Source organism: Bidens hawaiensis, unplaced genomic scaffold (genome assembly GCF_021521415.1).
Source record: "Bidens hawaiensis isolate Kalapana, Puna unplaced genomic scaffold, B.hawaiensis_p1.1 tig00040174_1, whole genome shotgun sequence".
Lineage (NCBI taxonomy): Eukaryota > Viridiplantae > Streptophyta > Magnoliopsida > Asterales > Asteraceae > Bidens > Bidens hawaiensis.
The window spans coordinates 29,641-50,627 of record NW_027497096.1 but is presented as its reverse complement, the minus strand read 5'-3'; the positions used below and the strand labels follow the sequence as shown (position 1 = coordinate 50,627).

At 34.8% G+C, this 20,987-nt stretch overlaps 3 protein-coding genes across 3 annotated transcripts; 1 reads left to right on the top strand and 2 right to left on the bottom strand.

Annotated features, from left to right (window-relative positions):
* Positions 1-4,604: 4,604 nt before the first annotated feature.
* Positions 4,605-6,800, bottom strand: LOC143591928 (uncharacterized). Its single transcript, XM_077071982.1, has one exon. It carries the CDS (start codon positions 6,798-6,800, stop codon positions 4,605-4,607), a length of 2,196 nt encoding a protein of 731 aa, XP_076928097.1.
* A 1,954-nt stretch (positions 6,801-8,754) lies between these two features.
* LOC143591927 (uncharacterized) lies at positions 8,755-10,125 on the bottom strand. Its single transcript, XM_077071981.1, has one exon. It carries the CDS (start codon positions 10,123-10,125, stop codon positions 8,755-8,757), a length of 1,371 nt encoding a protein of 456 aa, XP_076928096.1.
* A 1,719-nt stretch (positions 10,126-11,844) lies between these two features.
* On the top strand, positions 11,845-12,525 carry LOC143591925 (uncharacterized). Its single transcript, XM_077071980.1, has one exon. It carries the CDS (start codon positions 11,845-11,847, stop codon positions 12,523-12,525), a length of 681 nt encoding a protein of 226 aa, XP_076928095.1.
* Positions 12,526-20,987: the final 8,462 nt, after the last annotated feature.

Sequence of the window (20,987 nt, the reverse complement as noted above, 5' to 3'; positions counted from 1 at the left end):
AGCATTACCGCGACTAATTTTTTTATATTTCTAAAACGATTACAATTTCGAATTTTAAATTCCAAATTTAAGTTAAAGTTGAAATTTATAAATGGTTGGTCAATATTCCATAACGTCTAAACTTACCATAATTACAGTTTATTATTTTCTAAAACTATTTGATTAAAAAAGTTTAAATTTCCAAATTTAAATTAAAGTTGATTTTTATATTTAATTGATGGTCAAATGTTTAAGTTGGTCAAACATTTTTAAATTGCCTGGTCAAACATTAAAGTTGATTTTAACTTTAAGTTGAACTTTTAAAATGGGTGACTAAACAAACATTCATAATTTCTAAAATTACCATCACTAAAAATTTATTGTTTATAAAACAATGCAATTTAAAATTTATAAATTTCCAAATTTAAATTAAAGTTGAATTTTATGAATTACTGGGTAAATTTTTCATAACATGTAACATTACCACGATTAAAATTTATTATTTGTAAAACGAATATTAATATTTAATTTTCTCATTTCAGGTTATGTTCCCAAGTTAATATAGTTAATTTCATGGGTTGAAGATTTGTTGATAAGATATCTTATTTTTTTGTTTAATATTGATGTATATTTTTGTTATTATTAATGTATTTTTCACAATTCATGTAATTTATTTGATTTTTATATAATCAATCATATACAGTTGTTGGTTTTGTCCATTTAATATATTTTAATCATAACCGATGTATTAAAGAAAATTTTTATTTTTGTATCTTATATTTATCTATTTATTAATGATAATCTCTATAACTTATAATAATTATTATAATTTTAGTAATTTTGTTATTATTAATTCATTACCTTTTCTAATTAGTTACGTCTTATTTTGACAGAAATAATAACATTTACACCTTACCATTTTTATATTTCAATATATTTGACTTAAAACATTATTATGTTATTATATTGTAAGATACATTATATTTTCTATATATAACCAATTATGTTATATATGAAAAACCCAATAAATAAGTTATAAAGTTTTCATGATTTTAATTACAAGATATTTAAACTTCTTTTAAATTTAGAAATTGACAAATCTTTCAACAAATGTTTTTAAAGGTTTTAATGCTCTCAATAATTTTAAACTCATTTCAAAATCTTTCCATAATTTTTTAAGGTTTTCAAAGTAACCAATTTGATTTTCATATTTGTAGTTATTTCTAAATTAATTAGTCATATTAGTAAAATTAGAACATATTTGATTTTAATATTTGTGATTTGGCATTAACTAGAATACGTTATCATTTTAATATTCAAAAAACTGATTGTCAAACAAAAAATACTTGTCATAATTTTAATGTAATCTTACTTTAATTTACGTGAATATTAATTATTAATTATTACCAAAATAATAACGGTGTTATTTTAGAACACAATATTCAAATTGACATAATTTCTAATAATCAATACTTAATATATCATAAATTAAATAACCATTTTATCATCATTTATAAATATTATTCGTCACATATGATTTAGTGAATATTATTAAACATGACAACTTTTCATAATTTATTAATTTTATTATTCTCATGAATCAAGATATTTCAAATTATTTCTATCTTTACATAGAAGACCAAATTCAAACTTAAAACTACAAAATTTAAACTCTTTTTTAATTAACATATTTAAACTCTTTTTAAATTCGGAAATTGATCAATCTTTCAAAATTTTTTTAAAGGTTTTAATACTCTCAATAATTTTAAACTCATTTCAAAATCTTTCCATAACTTTTTGAAGTTTTCAAATTAACCTATTTAATTTTCATTTTTGTAATTATTTCTAAATTAATTAGTCATATTAGTAAAATTAAAACCGATTTGGTTTTAATTTTTGTGATTTGGCATTAACTAGAATAAGTTATCATTTTAATATTCAAAAAACCGATTGTCAAACTAAAAATACTTACCATAATTGTAATGTAATTTTACTTTAATTTACGTGAATATTAATTATTAACTAATACTAAAATAATAACCGTGTTATTTTAGAACACAATATTTAAATTGAAATAATTTCTAATAATTAATACTTAATATATCATAAATTATATAATCGTTTTATCATCATTTATAAATATTATTCGGCACATATGATTTAGTGAATATTATTAAAAATGACAACTTTTCATAAAATATTAATGTCACTTTCTATTTCAAAAATTAATTTTTTTTCTTATTGTTATTATCAATAGTAGATTCAATTGATTATGAGATTCCACACCCGAAACATAAGTTTCTTTTTATATTCACCATTTTAAATTTGGTAATGTATGTTCAATATTTTTTTTTTGAATTTGTGTTCACAAAATATTAATGTCACTAAATTTCTCAATAATATATAATAAACACGTATTATATTTTTATTCATTTTAACTAAAAAGTTTTTTAAACATAATATAAATCTTCTAATTATAACATCCAAACAATTTGATAGTCTAAGTCTTCATAATGTTTTCAAAAAATATTAAAAATATTCGATAATTTATTTTTTATACGTTTATATTTTGTTTTCATTGATTTTGCATCATATTTTTTCACCTTTAATTATTTTCAAAGGCAACATAAAATTTTTAATCTTTCCAAAGTTATTTGAAAATTCATTTATTGTAAAACGTTTTCAAGTTTTCCAATTTTAACAAAATATTAATGTCAATGATCATTTAAAAGTTTGTTGCAAGATTGGTCAAAAATCAAACAAATTTTCATATATTTTTAAAGTTGACTAATCTCAATTTTATTATATTTTGTAACTATTTTGAAAATATTTTAAAACAGGTTGTTTTAGAAGAGTATAAAATTTGTTAGGTATAAAATGACGGCCAAAAAAGGTTTTTATTGTTATATCTTTTTGGTTTAATGGTTTAAGTTAAAGATATTTATGTCGTCATTTTACTTTGTTTGTTGTTATATGTTATTTTGTTTTAATAAAAACAAAATTTTAATAAAAACAACTTTATTAATGTTCAAATGTTACTCATTATTAAATATGTTATTATGGTATATTTAATTTGGATGCTATTAATTGTTTTATTATATTTTTCAGGTGATGAAACAAAATGAGTTTCTTTTGATAGAATGTTTGAAAAGATTGATGGTGGTTTAATATGAAAGTACATGTTTATGTGTTTTGTTGATGTTTTTTGGTTGTTCGATGTACATTAACTTATTGTAACTTTTAACTTTTAAGATCTAGACAATGTAAATGGTTAACGTTTTGGTCTGAAAGTTTGAAGAAGTATTGTGTTGTTTGAATTTGTTGTTTAAATTTATTATGTTTGTTATGTTCAAATTAACTTCCTGTAATTTGGAAGTTTTAATATTAAGACAACATAAATCTATTACTTTTTGGTTGGTATGGTGATGTGTTAAGTGACAATATAAATCTATCAAGTTTTAATAGTTAAAGAAATATTATGTTTATTTAAATTGATGTTTAAGTTGATTATATTTAATGACAAGTTATTCCACCCGCGTGTCACGCGAGCCTATACCCTAGTTTGAATTAAGACTATATATTAAGTTATAAATTCCTTAAAAATCACAAGAAAGTGAAAACCTATAAGTTTGGCCAGTTTCAATTTTAATTATATGCAACCCCGAGTTCGACCCGAATTTCGGATTTTACCCAAACATAAAATAAAATTGTTGGTTTTTTCGGATTTTTCCTAACTCCGGTAACTCACAATTCCTAACTCATGAACGCGACTTCCTGCATCTAGGATAGCAGAATTAGTTCAGATTCACAAGCCCAATAATTTCAAAACTTCACTTTTGTTCCAAGATAAGGGATCTGCGATGCATGGCAGTACCAATATTGCCATATGCTGTTTGATTATGACAATCGCTTTACGTTTTTGATTCAACACTTCGCCAACCGGCTTCCTACTGCAGCACTTAGTAGTCGTAATTCATGACTCGTAAGTTTTAACTTTTAAACTTGCAAATGTCCATAAATGATTCAAGTTTGATTTTGAGTAAGTGATGTGAATTCTATTGGTTCTAAATTCGTCATTTAGTTTATATATAATAACTATTTTTCTGTTTCTTATTAAGTGTTTGCTAAGTTGAACTCTAATATTTAAACCCTTATTTTTTGTATCCTATTTCCTACATCTGAAAACATTAATTGGCTAAATTTGGTCATCTTATGCATCTGATGACTGATCATGTACTGCCTGATATCTCTCCATCCCTCTTCCAAAGCTTGCATACCTTGTTTTTGCTACTTTCATATACACTAAGCATCCAGAGTTACATGAAAGACAATACATAAAACTTGGTGGTACAGAAATATGAAGAACGAAACAGAATACAAATTCTGACTGAACTAGTTATTAAGATGCTTTATAATGGACAACCGGTAGCTGCTGAATTCTTCAGCCTGCATCACCTTAGACACACCTTAAGGGACTGATTGCTTCAAGTAAAGACGCCACTCATCAACATATGCCATCTTTTCCAGGTCCATGCTTGGTAGTTCACGTGCCTCTAGTCTTTCCATTATCTTTGTTGTCTTACCAAGAAGCTTGGCTGCCACCTTGACACTTGCCTCTCTTTTCTCTATAAGCTTTCTTGACATTTGGCTGTTATGACACGCGGTATGTTAGTGAAGCAAGCAGAAAAGATGCCTGCAATCATGCCACTTAAAAGGGCAAACAACTGTTTTTTGGTAATTGGTTCTGTGTTGCTAAGCAAGATCGATTCTGCAATTCGGTACATTGAATTGGCAGCAATCAACTCCTTGGGAGTGTTCTCCATCAATTCTCCACGGACACTTCCATTCATTTCTCTATTTATGCTTCCACTCATTTCTTCACCGACACTTCCATTGACTTCTACACTGACACCTCCATTCATTTCTTCATTGACACTTCCTTTGATTTCTCTCACAATTTCTTTAGCTCTATCAGAAAACCACTTCAGAATTTCTATTGTTGTTTTACCTTTAAAAGCATCTTGTTCTAGAGCCTTGCCCAACCACGTGCGTTTGCGTTCCACCTCATTCCATAAGATTACTGTAGCCTTTCGAATATTTGCATATTCTTTTTCACAATTGAGGCTTTCTTCCACTCGACGAGTGTATGAAAGACCTTCACCAACACTTCTTAACAAGTTGTTAACTGTTTCCTTTGGGATATTTGGCAGAGCGGCCGCTATGCATGTTAAGGTTACTATTGGTAAGCTCCAACTGTTAACAAATTCAACGGAAAGCAGAGGCCGAACATGATTGATGTCAAAGTTCTCTACTCCTTTGAATCCTATAGATTTCTCTAGAAGCTCTAAGAGTTCCTTGCTTTGTTCCTTCTCAGCCTTTAATATGAAGAAATTCATAGAGTTTGATATTTGCGTCAGTGTTTTCTCTGCAAGCTCCACCTCATCATGAATTTTTAAAATGTAACTGCTAAGGTTGCCGTCCGTATTGTCAGTTATGGTGACGACGGGTGGAGTAACCTGCCTTGTCTTCAATGACTTCCAGCAGTAGATGACAAATATTGGAATGACTGTCGGGATGAGGGATATCACTTTGCACAAAATAACAATTACCTGTTGAAGTCTAATGCAAAAGCCTATAATGATACCTTTTGATTTATAGACGATAGTTCTTGATCTATTGCTTGATAGGAAATGTATAGGACTTTGTTTCCATTCTTGCAACTTTTGGGTCCAGTACTTTTCTACTTTAAAGACCATCAACTGAGTGTTGCTCCATTTGGTGATCAACTTGAAGCTCAAGACTGAAAAACACCTACATATGGGAGCAATGGCGCCCACAAAGACCCCAATGGACTGTGTTATGACAATGAAAAGTATTGACCCCTTGTAAGCTGATTTATATAGTTGCTCTCCATGCACTCCAAAGCGAACTTCACGCACCACAAGTAAGTTTATCATTAGTACACATACACAAATTACTCCAGAAGCAGTGGATGATGGATTGCTTGCCATCACAAATTGAGGGCTACCAGTTTCTGCCATGAGCCAGTATCTTCTCACATGTTGCCTTAGTTTCTCAATTTCAGACGTTTGCGTATCTTGTAGTTGTTGATCAGTTAAAGAAGTTTTGTTTGCGGTTTGATACTTGACTTCTAATATTTCCTTAGAGGTTGGAATTGTTAGGGATGAAGAAATCATTACAATTAGTAACAAAAGGATCATAGCCATATAGATGTATGCTACCATAACACAGTCAAAACTAGAAATATAGTCATCTAAACAATTTAAACTAATATGCTTGATAGCACCGGTATGTATATCAATGAAAATATTTACAATCATGGTGATAACGAGAATGGACAAACCTATGATATTCGCAAGAAGTGTCCGGTTGTCCATGGATGCCAATGAAGGCATAAAGTTAGCCATCATGGTGCACATGAATGCCAAACTTCCTAGTTTGGCTGCTTGGTCCATGTAACTTGGCATGTCACTGCTTAGATCCACAGGCAGTTTCATGGCGACTGTTATCACTGTAATAGATGCCGCGTTGAGACAGAAGTATTTGGACGGAAACCAGAATTTTTTGTTTCGGAAACCATGAAACAGATCTGCGGTCATGGCAAGGATGCAAAGCAACGATGCTATTGCAATGTATATCCCAATCCACACCATAGGTTCACTGTACTTGCCTTGATCTTCCCAATTATTTACAATGGAACATATATCGAACATGATCCATAGTTTATGATAGGTGGCATCCGCTAAATCTGAAATAATTTTCTCACAGTCCCCATGTACATAATACTGTAAAGGACGCATGTTTGTAATGTTGATGCAAATTGTTCAAAGCACGCGTCTTCTTTTATAACGAGTCATAATCTATCAGAAATTGCCAAGAAGGTGTAGATGCAATGCCATTGTAAAGTCATAGGAATGCTGAGTCTAGACATTTTACCAGTTCAATGACTTGGAGTGCGTTGACTTAGTTTGTCAATAATTAGACCTATTTTGGTGGTTGCAATACTCCGTCGCTAATTCTTCTTTCTGTAGCAGTGGACGTCTGTTTTGACAAACTATAGACCTTGCTTAAGATTTAGTATATGTTTCAAGCAGCTACATATAATTCATGGATTTGATAAATATTTAAAGAGATAACTTGGTTGGAAACGATATACAAAGAAAAGAAAGAAACAAATTCGTGGAAAATGAAGTTGTGACACACCGTCAATGATTAAATTAAGCCGACCATTACCTAATAAACGTTATAAAATAAGCAACTGATTGAGATGTTAATAAGTGTAACAAAATTATTATATTCTAAAGTAGCCTTTTATATTTTAAATAAAATTTGGAAGAAGTAGGGAGGAAACTTACTTGGATTAGTAAGTTGCGCATGCATAGAAGATGATAAAACCGTATTAAAATAAACGACTGTTTAAGAGTGCTTAACAGTGGTGTGGACGTGGACGAAATAGCCCAGATCTAGGATTAGGTGTCATGTCTGGGAAAAGCCCAACCAATATTAGGATGAAAATTAAAAATAGTATGCCCGGTCTTTTCTTCTAGGTATGGTCAACGAGAGTCAAAACCCATTCCAGGTGGAAGCCCGTTAGGTATGTACCTGGTTATAGAAGATTAAAAACTGATACGAACCAGATAGGGTAAGGTTTGGAGCCGAATATTAAAAACTGGGTTAGGAACTGGTTATTCTATAATTTTTTGTTTTTATTTTCAAGTATTATAAAACTTTTACTAAATAAAGATTGATTTTCATTTATTTTTGAGATTTTCAAAAGTACAAAATATGAACTTCAATTCAACCTAGAAATTGAAACTAAACTAACATACCAAGCATAAATTTGTAAACCCTAAATGGCTAAATTTGGTCATCAGCTTATGCAAGTGATGCACTGCCTGAGATCCCTCAATTACTCTTTCAAAGCCTAAATTCCTTGTTTTTGCTACTTTCAAACAATTGGCGAATTCATTAACTGCTTTGCCTGCTGAACTCAAGTATATGATCCATGAAAGCTTGAATTAGGACTAATAATGACTGATGGAGTTGATGCTAATTTATTTGACGGGTTTATGTATTCGTTGCTATAAATGAAATGACTGTAGTTTTTCACTTGTTCTTAGACCCCTTAGGCAAGTTCCTAGATCATTAATGACAATAGATGACGTAGTGATTTCCAATGAAACAACCGTACGTAACAGTTACAAAATACAAACAGGTAGGACAGGCCCTTTGTTTTACATGTTTTGGCTTGTAAGACTTCTCTGAGGAACCTCTAAGATTTTTGATATCGTCAAACATTAATTTTAATTTTTATATGTGTTTCAAATCAAACATTGTAGCTGAAGCTTGAGTTGGAAAATTGTTCATTTCATTTGTAGTTTTAGCTGAAAGACGGTTTTAGGATTGGTCACATGAATTTGGGAAATAGATTCATTATGCACACAAAACTTAGTAAACATATTACATATAAACAAATATACAGAGTTACATGAAAAACTTTTGATGTTTCATACATAGCACTTGCTAGAAAATAAATGAAAAAGAAAGATACAGAATAATAGTCATTAACATGCCTTATGAAGGACACTGGACAGTCTGGTAGTTGTTGAGTTCTTTTGCCTGCATCACATAGAGAGACCTTAAGGGATCAATGAATGCTTCAAATAAAGATGCCACTCATCAATATATGCCATCTTATCAGGGTCCATTCTTGGTAGTTCACGTGTCTCTAGTCTTTGTATAATCTTTGTAGTCCTACCAAAAAACCTTGGCTGCATCCTTGACACCTGCCTCTCTTTTCTCTATAACGCTTTCTTGGCATTTGACTGTTATGACATGCGGTATGTTAGTGAAGCAAGCAGAAAAGATGTCTGCAATCATGCCATTTAAAAGGGCAAACAACTGCTTTTTGGTAATTGGAACTGCATTGCTTGCGTCTCTACGCAAGATCGTTTCTGCAATTCGGTACATTGAATTGGCAGCAATCAACTCCTTGGGAGCGTTCTCCACCATTTCTCCTCGATTGATTTCTCTCACAATTTCCTTAGCTCTCTCAGAAAACCATTTAAGAATCTCTGTTGCTGTTTTCCCACTAAAATCATCTTTTTGTAAAGCCTTGTTCAACCACTTGCATTTGTGTTCGACCTCATTCCATAAGATTAAAATAGCCTTTCGAATATTTACATATTCCTTTTCACAGTTGAGGCTTTCTTCCACAATATTGGTGTATGAAAGACCTTCACCTACACTTCTTAACAAGCGCTTAATCGTGTCCTTATTGATATTTGGTAGACAAATCGCGATGCATGTTAAGGTTACTATTGGTAAGCTCCAACTGTTAACACTTTCAAAAGGAAGCAGAGGTTGAACATGATCAGTGTCAAAGGTTTCTACTCCTTTGAATCCTGTAGATTTTTCAAGAAGATCCAAAAGATCCCTGCTTTGTTCCTTCTCAGCCTTTAAGATGAATGAACTCATTGAGTTTGATATCTGCGTCAGTGTTTTCTCACTAAGCTCCACCTCATCATGAATTTTTAAAACGTAATTGCTAAGGCCTTCGTCTATATTGTCAGTTTTAAAGATGACTGATTGGGTAACCAACCTCACCTTAAGTGAGTTCCAACAGTAGACGAACAATATTAAAATCACCGTCGGGATGAATGATATCACTTTGCACAAAATGACAATTATCTGTTGAAGTCTAATGCAAAGGCTTAAAATGATACCTTTTGAATTGTAGGCGAGAGTTCTTGATCTAGGGCTTGATAGAAAACGTATAGGACTCTGTTTCCACTCAATCAACTTTTGGGTCCAATACTTTTCTACTTTAATAGCCATGAAATGAGTCATGTTCCATTTGTTATGCAACTTAAAGCTCAAAACAGAAAAACATCTAAATACAGGAGCAACAGTACCCACCAAAACCCCAATGGACTGTGTTATGGCAACAAAAAGTATTGACCATTTGTATGATGATCCATATACTTTTTGTTCCCCATGGTATCCACACGGGATTTCAAACACCAAAAGTAAGTTAAGTACTAGTATAATTACACAAATTACTCCAGAAGCAGTGGATAATGGATTGCAAGCCATCAAAAATTGAGGGCTACTGGTTTCTGCCATGACCCAGTATCTTCTCACATGTCGCCTCAGTTTCTCAACTCTAGAAATTTGGGTATGTTATATTAGTATATAAACTAAACTTATTAATATTTATATTACGTATAGGGGTCTTATTGTAATTATTGTATTTAGTAGGGTTAATATGTAATTACTTGGTCTATAAATATGGATGATGTCAGACAAATTAACATTAACGTATATTCAGTATCTTTAATCGAATGTTCAATATTTTAATTCAAGAATCAGTTTGTGTATATCATCTTGTTCATATTCAATTGTGTATTGTGTGATTTGTTCGCTGATTACCAACAGTGGCATCAGAGCCAAGGGTTTTAATCGATTTGGGTATTCTATTTGTGAACATCCCAGGTTTTAATCGATCTGAATCGATTTGGGAATTGAGTTTGTGAACGTCCCTTGTTTATAATCGATCAATCAGAAAAGGGTCATGTACAATTGGTTCTGATTAAGAGTTGTAATAAGTCGAAATCAAGAAAACCCATATGATTGAATTGACCGATTAAAGGAGATTCTGTCCCGGTCAACAAAGTGATCAGGAAATCAATTTCAATAAGAAATTATCTAATTGACAAAAACTAATTGTTTTTGTTGTCTTGGATCTCGACAAAATAAAAGGAGGCAATAGTAAGGGCTGAACGAATTTCAGTCAAGGAATTGATCAAGATTGTGATTACAGATTGTGCCTGATTATTGTTTGTTATAATCAGAATTGAAGAGAAAAAAAGAAACCAGAAGGTTTAAGAATAGTTGTTTTGATTTGTTTGAAAACCCGTGTATTGTTGTCAGTGGAGACGAACAATTGGTTTTTTGTTTTGCCTTGCAACCCAAAATCCGGATACTATTCTTGGTCGATTTGTTTGGATAAACCGATATACCATTTGTGTTTTTGAATAGTCAGCTTAGGCAACGGATAAACCAGTGTACTGTTGTTGGTTGAGACAAACAGTTGGTTTTGGCTTGCCTTGTTAAACCCGTGTACTATTCTCGGTATAAAAAAAACGGTTGTTTTTTAGTGTTTTGAATAGTCGGCTTAGGCAACGGATAAACCCGTATACTGTTTTTGGTTGAGACAAACAGTTGGTTTTGGCTTGCCTTGTTAAACCCGTGTACTATTCATCTCGGTTTAAAAAAACCGTTGTTTTTAGTGTTTAGAATAGTCGGCTTAGGCAACGGATAAACCCGTATACTGTTGTTGGTTGAGACAAACAGTTGGTTTTGGCTTGCCTTGTTAAACCCGTGTACTACTCTCGGTAGAAAACGGTTTGGTTTTGATTTATATTGTGATCGGAAAACCTGAGTATCATTGTTGATGAAATAGTTGGCTTCAAAAAACCCTTTCACTATTTCTGGGATTAACAGTTGGTTTGTTTATAACCCGAAACTGTTTAGATTAAAGTTGACAGCAAATTTTTCTGAATTTGTAATAGTCAATTTATCAAGATTGGGAAAAAGAAAACTCGTAAAATGGTTGAGTCCAAGGATAAAGAAGTTGTGACTTCAAAGGAAGGAGGGACATCAATGAGTTTTCAATGACCTGTGTTAAACTCCACAAATTACACCATTTGGGCTATAAAGATCAGATCGATCTTTAACGTCCATGGAATTTGGGAAGCTATTGAACCAAAAGAGGGCAGCGAATTTGATGAGAAAAAAGATAATACTGCAATTGCATTACTATTCCAAGCGATTCCAGAAAATATGGTATTGCAAATTGCTAATTTCACTTCGGCCAAAGAAATTTGGGACGCATTAAAGGTTCGACATGTTGGAGTTGACAGAGTTAAAGAAGCGCGTTTAGAAACACTCGAGTCAGATTTTGAGTCTCTAAAAATGGGTGTTGACGAGTCGCTTGATATGTATGCCGGGAAAATAAGTGAGATTGCATCACAAGCGATCAATCTTGGGCATACTATGAATGACAAGAAACTGGTCCGAAAGCTACTCAGTTCCGTGTTAGAAAAATTCATACAGATTGTTGCTGCGATCGAGCAGTTTGTGGATCTTGGTGCAATGCCATTCCAAGAAGCCGTTGGAAGGTTAAAGGCTTTCGAGGAACGCACCAAGAAGAAAAACAAGGAGGTAGACATGCATGAAAGACTTCTGTTCACGAAAGAAGAAGGAAAAGAGAAAGTAAAGGAACAAAAGTGTGAACATTGCGGTCATGAAAGTTCAAAGCAAGGAAACAAAGAACGTGGTCAAGGCAAGTACGGGAACACTTGGAAGAATAAACAAGGAAATCAAGCTCAACAGGACAAGGATCACGTAAAATGTTTCAAGTGTAATGAACGTGGGCATTTTAGGAATGAATGTCCAAATTGGAAAAGAAGGGAGGAGGCAAACTTGATTCGAGATGAAGATGACGAACCAACGCTACTGTGATGGCAACCGGATCTTGAAGAAACGAATACCTCACTTAAACTAAGTTTAGTTTAAGGGGGGAGTATTAGTATATAAACTAAACTTATTAATATTTATATTAAGTATAGGGGTCTTATTGTAATTATTGTATTTAGTAGGGTTAATATTGTTAGGTATTACGTGTACGCGGCTGACCCGAAAGGAGTCGGATAGGGTGACAGAAATCAATACAATACAACGGCTCGGGCCTTAAGAACTTAACGGTATTTCTAATTGATTTCTAAAACGAATATAACGTGCAGCGGAAACAACAAGAAGTAAAACTAGACTTAAATTAGATAACCTGGACTTACTGTTCAATCCTGATCGAACAAACCCACAGATGCAAACTGTCCGGCAACGTTCTTGACTTTTGATTCAAGAAAAACAATTGATTAAATAATACTATAATCTAATGATGATTGACTTCATCACATGTGCAGACTCAATTGCAAACTTTCAAATCAATATTATATTGATTATATGGTGGCGGCAGTAAGTTCACCACAAACATACACTCTTCCAAACAAAAGACTATAATATGCTTTGGTGGCAGTAGGTACACGAACACTTACAAGAAACAAATATAATAATGTTGTTGATGGCGGTAGGGATTTCACACGAGTCACAAACACAGATTACGAATAATTAAACGTAAAGCAGTAAAGATAAGAACACGGGATTTACGTGGTTCGGTCACGGTGTGTAACCTACGTCCACGGGCAACGAACAGGGTCTCTTCTTTTATTGAGGTGCTCAAAGAAATTACAAGATACAACATTGTTTATATAGGGAGGCTAACTAGGGTTTATTTCTTCCTCCATAAGTTACAAGAAATAATATAAAACGGGCCACTAAAGTTGAGTGGGTGGCCAGCCCATTCAACCCTTCTAGTCTTCAACTGCCCAACCCAAGACGGGCCGGGGCTACACCCGTATTAAACCCAACAATCTCCCACTTGGAGCCTCGGAACGTCTTCACTTGCTCCACCTGTAAACACACCAGTTGCTGTAATCTTTTGTCTTCAATATAAACCATGTCTTCTACCTGTTCGTCGCCACCCTCCTCAACACTATTCCTGGAGACCAACTGAAGCTACACATAGCTTCAGTTTGTCCAAGCTCACAACCTTGGTAAACATATCCGCCGGATTCCTGTCTCCCCTAATGTTGTCCAACCGAATAGTCCCATCACTGACTAAACCCCGAATGTAATGATAACGCATATGAATGTGCTTTGTTTTACCATGATACACAGGATTCTTGGCTAATTTCACAGCACTTTCATTATCGCAGTACAATGGATAATCTGTTTGTTCCCTGCCTAACTCCTCTAAGAAAGTCCTCAACCAAACAAGCTCTTTACTCGCTTCAGCAGCTGCCATATACTCAGCTTCTGTGGTTGAGAGTGCCACACTCTTTTGCAGTCTAGACTTCCAACAGATTGCAGTATCCCCCATAGTGAACACATATCCCGTAGTACTCTTATAAGTCTCCTTACATCCGCCCAAGTCAGCATCTGAAAACCCTTTAAGAATTGCATTCTTGCCTTTAAAGCATAACGCCATCTTTGAAGTTCCCTTTAGGTACCTAAGTAGCCACTTCACTGCTTCCCAATGTGCTTTCCCTGGATTTGACATGAACCTGCTAATAACTCCCACTGCGTGAGCGATATCAGGTCTCGTGCATACCATTGCATACATAAGACTACCCACTGCAGATGCATAAGGAATCTTTGCCATATCTGCCTTTTCTCCGTCAGTACTAGGAGACTGATCCTTAGAAAGTTTAATATGACTACCCATAGGTGTACTTCGAGTAGCGGTTTTCTCATCGCTTATGTTAAACTTCTCTAAAATCTTCCATATGTATTTCTCCTGAGATAAAGTTAGAGAACTGTCCTTCTTGTTTCTGGTGATGCTCATGCCAAGAATTTGCTTGGCTGGACCTAAATCTTTCATTTCAAATTCTTCAGACATCTGTCGCTTCAACTTATTAATCTCTGATATGTCTGAACCGGCAATCAACATATCATCTACATACAACAGTAGAATGATATAAGAACTGGCGAATTTCTTGAGATAACAACAGTGGTCCATCTCACATCTTTTATATCCATTCTTGCCCATAAAATCATCAAACTTGATATACCACTGCCTGGGCGCCTGCTTCAACCCATAAAGACTCTTCTTTAACTTGCACACCATGCTTTCTTTACCAACTGTTTGAAACCCCTCTGGCTGTGCCATGTAGATATCCTCCTCAAGGTCACCATGCAGAAAAGCTGTCTTCACATCCAACTGCTCCAGATGTAAGTTTTCTGCAGCCACAATACTAAGCACCAGTCTGATTGTAGTCATTTTTACCACAGGGGAAAATATCTCATTATAATCAACCCCATGCTTTTGTTGGAACCCTTTCACTACCAATCGTGCTTTGTATCTCTTTGTATCATCACTTTCATCCTTGATCCTGAATACCCATCGGTTCTAAAAAGCTTTCTTCCCGGCCGGAAGCTTTGTAAGAACCCAACTCTCGTTCTTGTTAAGTGAATCCATCTCTTCTCTCATCGCTTTCTCCCACTGAGACGAGTCTTTCAAGCTCATTACTTCAGAGTAACACTGTGGTTCACCATTCTCTGTCAGTAGAAGGTAATTAACAGAAGGAGAATATCTCTTAGGAGGTCTAATGGTTCTGGAAGACCTCCTAACCTCTAGCTGAGGTGTAATCATTTCTTGTTCTAGTGGAGACTGTTCAGTATTAGGCTCTGAACTTCCATTGTCAGAGAAATCCTCAAATTCATCTGCATTTTCTTCCAAAACCTCTTCTGTTGTTTCGGAGCTCTGACTATCAACCTTCTCACTTGAATCTTCAAACTCTACATGTTCTTTATCAACTTCTTGTGTGAATGACTTTCTATCTTTATAAAGTCTTGCTTCATTAAAAACCGGATCACGAGCCCGACATACCTTTCTGGCCTCTGGATCCCAAAGCCTATAGCCCATCTTTGCGTCTCCATAGCCTATAAAAGTACACTTCTTCGCCTTAGGGTCAAGCTTGTCCCTCTCAGTATCTTTTATCCCAATGTAAGCATCACAACCGAACACTTTAAGATGTTTGAATTTAACCTCTTTTCCACTCCATACTTCCTCTGGAAGTCTGAATCCAAGAGGAACTGACGGTCCTCTATTTATAAGATATGCAGCAGTGTTGACTGCATCTGCCCAGAAGGTCTTTGGAAGCCCTGCATTTAACCTCATTGCCCTAGCTCTTTCATTCAGTGTCCTATTAATTCTTTCGGCTACTCCATTCTGCTGTGGCGTACCGGGAACGGTATTAATCATCTTTATACCCCTTTCAGCACAGTAATTAACGAATTCCTTGCTGATGTACTCCCCACCATTGTCAGACTTTAAACACTTCACTTTCAGATTCGTTTCCATCTCCACGGCTGCCCTCCATTTCTTAAAAATCTCAAATTCCTCGAACTTGTTTTTGAGAAAATAGACCCATAGCTTCCGTGTAGCGTCATCAATGAAAGTAACGTAGTAGTTGGAGCCTCCTAATGATGATACTGGTGTTGGTCCATACACATCAGTATGAACGAGCTCAAGTTTCTTTGCTTTAAGTGTTTTTCCTGATTTTATGAAGGTGACTCGTTTCTTCTTGCCAAGCACACAAGGTTCACAGAACCCTGTATCAAGTTCCACCTTTTTCAAATCAGGGAATTTTTCTTTCTCTGCCAGTATCTTCAAACCTTTCTCACTCATGTGGCCGAGTCGTTGATGCCACAAACATGATGGACTCGGTCCACTAGCCACTGAATTCACCTCTCCCGCTGAGATTTCTGCCATGTACAACGTACCCTTTTTCTTCCCGCGAGCAATTACCAAGTTACCTTTTATGACCTTCCATTGCCCTCCTCTGAAAGTAACACTATAACCTTCAACATCAAGCTGCCCAATAGAAATCAGCATCTTCCTTAACCCAGGAATTATTCTGACATCTTTCAGAGTCCATGTAGTTCCTAAAGAAGTCTTCAAGTCGATATCCCCCATCCCGGTAATATCTAGAGCCTTATTATTCGCCAAACGGACTTTACCAAAGTTTCCTGTTCTAACATTCGTTAGACTCTTTGTGCTAAACGTGGCATGGAAAGACGCACCAGAGTCCATGATCCAAGACTCAACTGTGTTCTCAACACAACAGACTAGGGCTTCATCATCTGAAACTTCATTTGTAGCAGCATTTACTTCCGAAGTAGATTTTACTTCCTTTTTCTGTTGAGGTGCTGGAGGGTTGGTACATTGACTTCTGAAATGCCCATTCTCCTGGCAATTCCAGCAGGTAATATCTTTTCTTGGTCTAGACTTGCTTCTTTTCTTAGATTTTGATCTACCCCTGTTGCCTCCTTTGTTCTTGCTTCTCCCTCTACCTTCAGCACTTAGCAAAGTGCTTGATGATTCTCCATTATTCCTCCTTCTAGAATCTTCATTCAAAATCAGGTCACGAACTTTGTTGAAAGTCAAGGCATCCGAACCAACTGAACTGGTGACTGCAGTGATTGTTCCTGACCAGCTGTCAGGTAATGAAGACAAAAGTAGGCAAGCTTGCAATTCATCATCAATCTTGAACTTCACCGATGATAAACGTCTCAGGTGAGAATTGAAGGTGTATACGTGTTCGGTAACAGAACCTCCCTCTTTCATGCGTGTGTTTACCAACTCCCGGATTAGGAACACCTTATTTGCAGATGATGGCTTCTCATACATGTTTGACAACGCCTCCATGATTCCACGCGCTGTGGTTTCGTCTAAGATGTTGTACGCCACGTTCATAGACAAGGCAAGCCTAATTGTTGACTTCGCCTTCTTGTCAATAGCTTTCCACTCATCTGTAATCTTTTCTGGCGGTTCCTCCAAAGCCACATCTAGATCTTTCTGTATTAGCAAATCCGTGATTTGCATCTTCCACCATCCAAAGTTTTGTCCATCGAACTTCTCGATTTTCGTTTTACCCTCATCAGCCATAATACCGGAGATCAAAGAGTGAGAGCCAACACTGGCTCTGATACCACTTGTTAGGTATTACGTGTACGCGGCTGACCCGAAAGGAGTCGGATAGGGTGACAGAAATCAATACAATACAACGGCTCGGGCCTTAAGAACTTAACGGTATTTCTAATTGATTTCTAAAACGAATATAACGTGCAGCGGAAACAACAAGAAGTAAAACTAGACTTAAATTAGATAACCTGGACTTACTGTTCAATCCTGATCGAACAAACCCACAGATGCAAACTGTCCGGCAACGTTCTTGACTTTTGATTCAAGAAAAACAATTGATTAAATAATACTATAATCTAATGATGATTGACTTCATCACATGTGCAGACTCAATTGCAAACTTTCAAATCAATATTATATTGATTATATGGTGGCGGCAGTAAGTTCACCACAAACATACACTCTTCCAAACAAAAGACTATAATATGCTTTGGTGGCAGTAGGTACACGAACACTTACAAGAAACAAATATAATAATGTTGTTGATGGCGGTAGGGATTTCACACGAGTCACAAACACAGATTACGAATAATTAAACGTAAAGCAGTAAAGATAAGAACACGGGATTTACGTGGTTCGGTCACGGTGTGTAACCTACGTCCACGGGCAACGAACAGGGTCTCTTCTTTTATTGAGGTGCTCAAAGAAATTACAAGATACAACATTGTTTATATAGGGAGGCTAACTAGGGTTTATTTCTTCCTCCATAAGTTACAAGAAATAATAGAAAACGGGCCACTAAAGTTGAGTGGGTGGCCAGCCCATTCAACCCTTCTAGTCTTCAACTGCCCAACCCAAGACGGGCCGGGGCTACACCCGTATTAAACCCAACAAATATGTAATTACTTGGTCTATAAATAGGGATGATGTCAGACAAATTAACATTAACGTATATTCAGTATCTTTAATCGAATGTTCAATATTTTAATTCAAGAATCAGTTTGTGTATATCATCTTGTTCATATTCAATTGTGTATTGTGTGATTTGTTCGCTGATTACCAACATGTTGTTGATATTGATCGGTTAAAGAAGTTTTGTTTTTGGTTTGATACTTGACTTCTAAAACTTCTTTAGAGGCTGGAATTGTTAGGGATGAAGAAACCATTATTATTAGTAACAAAAGGATCATAGCCATATAGATGTATGCGATAACAACGCAGTCAAAACTGGAACTATACGCACTTAGAAGATTGAAGTTGATATGCTTGATAACACCAGTATTTATATCAATACAAATATTTACAGTCATGGTGATTACGATAATGGACAAACCTATGATACTTGCAAGCAGTGTCTCGTTGTCCATGGACGCCAAAGAAGGCATAAAATTAGCCATCATGGTGCACATGAAAGCTAAACTTCCTAGTTTGGCTGCTTGGTCCATGTAACTTGGCATGTCACTGCTTAGATCCACAGGCAATTTCATGGTGACAACTATCACCATAATAAATGCAGCATTGAGAGAAAAATACTTGCATGGAAACCATAATTTTTTATTTCGAAAACCATGCAACAGATCTGCAGTCATGGCAAGGATGCAAAGTAATGATGCTGCTGCAGTGTAGATCCCAATCCACACCATAGGTTCATTATACTTGTTTTGAACTTCCCAATCATCTACCACTGAACATATATACGCCAAGGCCTGGGAGTTTTTGTTGGTGACACATTCTAACGTGTTCACAATTTTGTGGCAGTCCCCATGTGTATACACACCGGGTGCATAATAATCTAAAGTACTCATGTTTGGAAATTTTTCGCCAGTAATGGGGAGAAGGTAAGCAATCATCTCTTTTTTATAACAAGGTCATACTTTATGAGAAATTCCCCAGAAATTTCACAAATCTCCACTTAATGCAACTGAAGAAGAGACATGGCATCTAGACTTTTGACCGGTTAATTGACTTTTGAGTTTTGACCTGTTATTGCACTATGGACCTTGGTTTAGATTTATTGAATTAGGTTCCCAAAATTGGATTTCAATTTAGAGTTCTAAAAAGTCAAAGTATCGATTTCTATATGCTCTTCTTGGGGTTGATAAATATTTAAAGAGAACTTGATGGGGAAAGAGTTGCAAAGAAAAAGAAAGAAACAAATAATTAAAATCTGATGTGAATTAGGTCTTGTCTCGTTAATAGCCGTTGACTGAATTGGCACGTTAAATATATGGTCTATGATACATAACATCTTACTCTACGTCTCTACGTACTACAACACCATCGCCCTTTTCTAGCAGCAAATTTTACCAAACCAAAAGTTTCAAGCTTAGTGATTAGAAATCTAAAGGTGCTAAATATAGCTATAGCAACTAGTATAGTTTACTTTTCATTGCAAATATGATTTAAGGATAAGTGGATAACAGTTGGTTGCGAACTTCTATTCACTTAGCTCGAAAGAGTTAAACTGGCCTAACCATGGAGATGAAAAATAAACCTAACTCTATAGTTTAAGCAAAACAGGAATGGCAATCTATTAAATGTCATATGGATTTATGGCAAAAAGAGTAACAAAGTTATATGGGAAAGACCAAAAGATATGGAAAGTTGCAACACATACCTGTGAGTGCTTCTTCCATAACACCAAGACTTTTGACTTTGAAAAGTTGAATCAAGCACTTTCCAAACTCATATTTGACACTATTTTCTTCTCACATAAGTGTTGTCGTCCAAATACCTCTTAAATATATTCGAGAACCACATTTTATACATCGTGGAAAGTTTAGATTGTTCTTGTTAGCATTGAAAATTAAAATTAGCTTTTTGCAGAATCACAAAATATCAGAATTAAAAGAAAAAAGGTAGAAGAAATGAGAATAAAAGAAAATTGTATGCCTGTTACCCGCTAGAAATTTGATTGTTTTCTAACCGAGTGACTTATTTCAAATATTTTGACCGATGACTCATAAACCGATGACTTATTAATTTTTATGTATATTTTTATATAAATTAAATTAGTGTTAAATCAAGTATAGATTTGCAGCAGCTATAATTGATGGTTTTGATGAATAATTAATGAGAACTTGCTTGGAAAAAGGATGCAAATAAAAAGAAAAAAATATGTGGAAAATTATGTCTTGTGTAATAGGTTCTTTAAACATATGGTTTATGACGCACGACATGTCTACGTCTCTACTGCAACCTACATTGCATTTAATTTGTTTTTATTTTCTTTTTGTCTGTGTGGAAATTAAGTCTTGTCTCATCAACACCCGTTGACTGACTTGGCACGTTAAATATATGGTGTATGATACGACACATGTCACCCGCCGTCTCTACTACGTACAACCCCATGGCCATTACTAGCGACGACCTGCACTAATTAAACCAGATCTTGCAAAGCCAAGTGATTAGAAATATGTGGGTGCTAAAATATTTCTGT

What these genes read in the sequence shown, in the direction of transcription:
- LOC143591925 (XM_077071980.1), top strand. Translation starts at nt 11,845, where the DNA reads ATGGTATTGCAAATTGCTAATTTCACTTCGGCCAAAGAAATTTGGGAC.
- LOC143591928 (XM_077071982.1), bottom strand. Translation starts at nt 6,800, where the DNA reads ATGCGTCCTTTACAGTATTATGTACATGGGGACTGTGAGAAAATTATT.
- LOC143591927 (XM_077071981.1), bottom strand. Translation starts at nt 10,125, where the DNA reads ATGGCAGAAACCAGTAGCCCTCAATTTTTGATGGCTTGCAATCCATTA.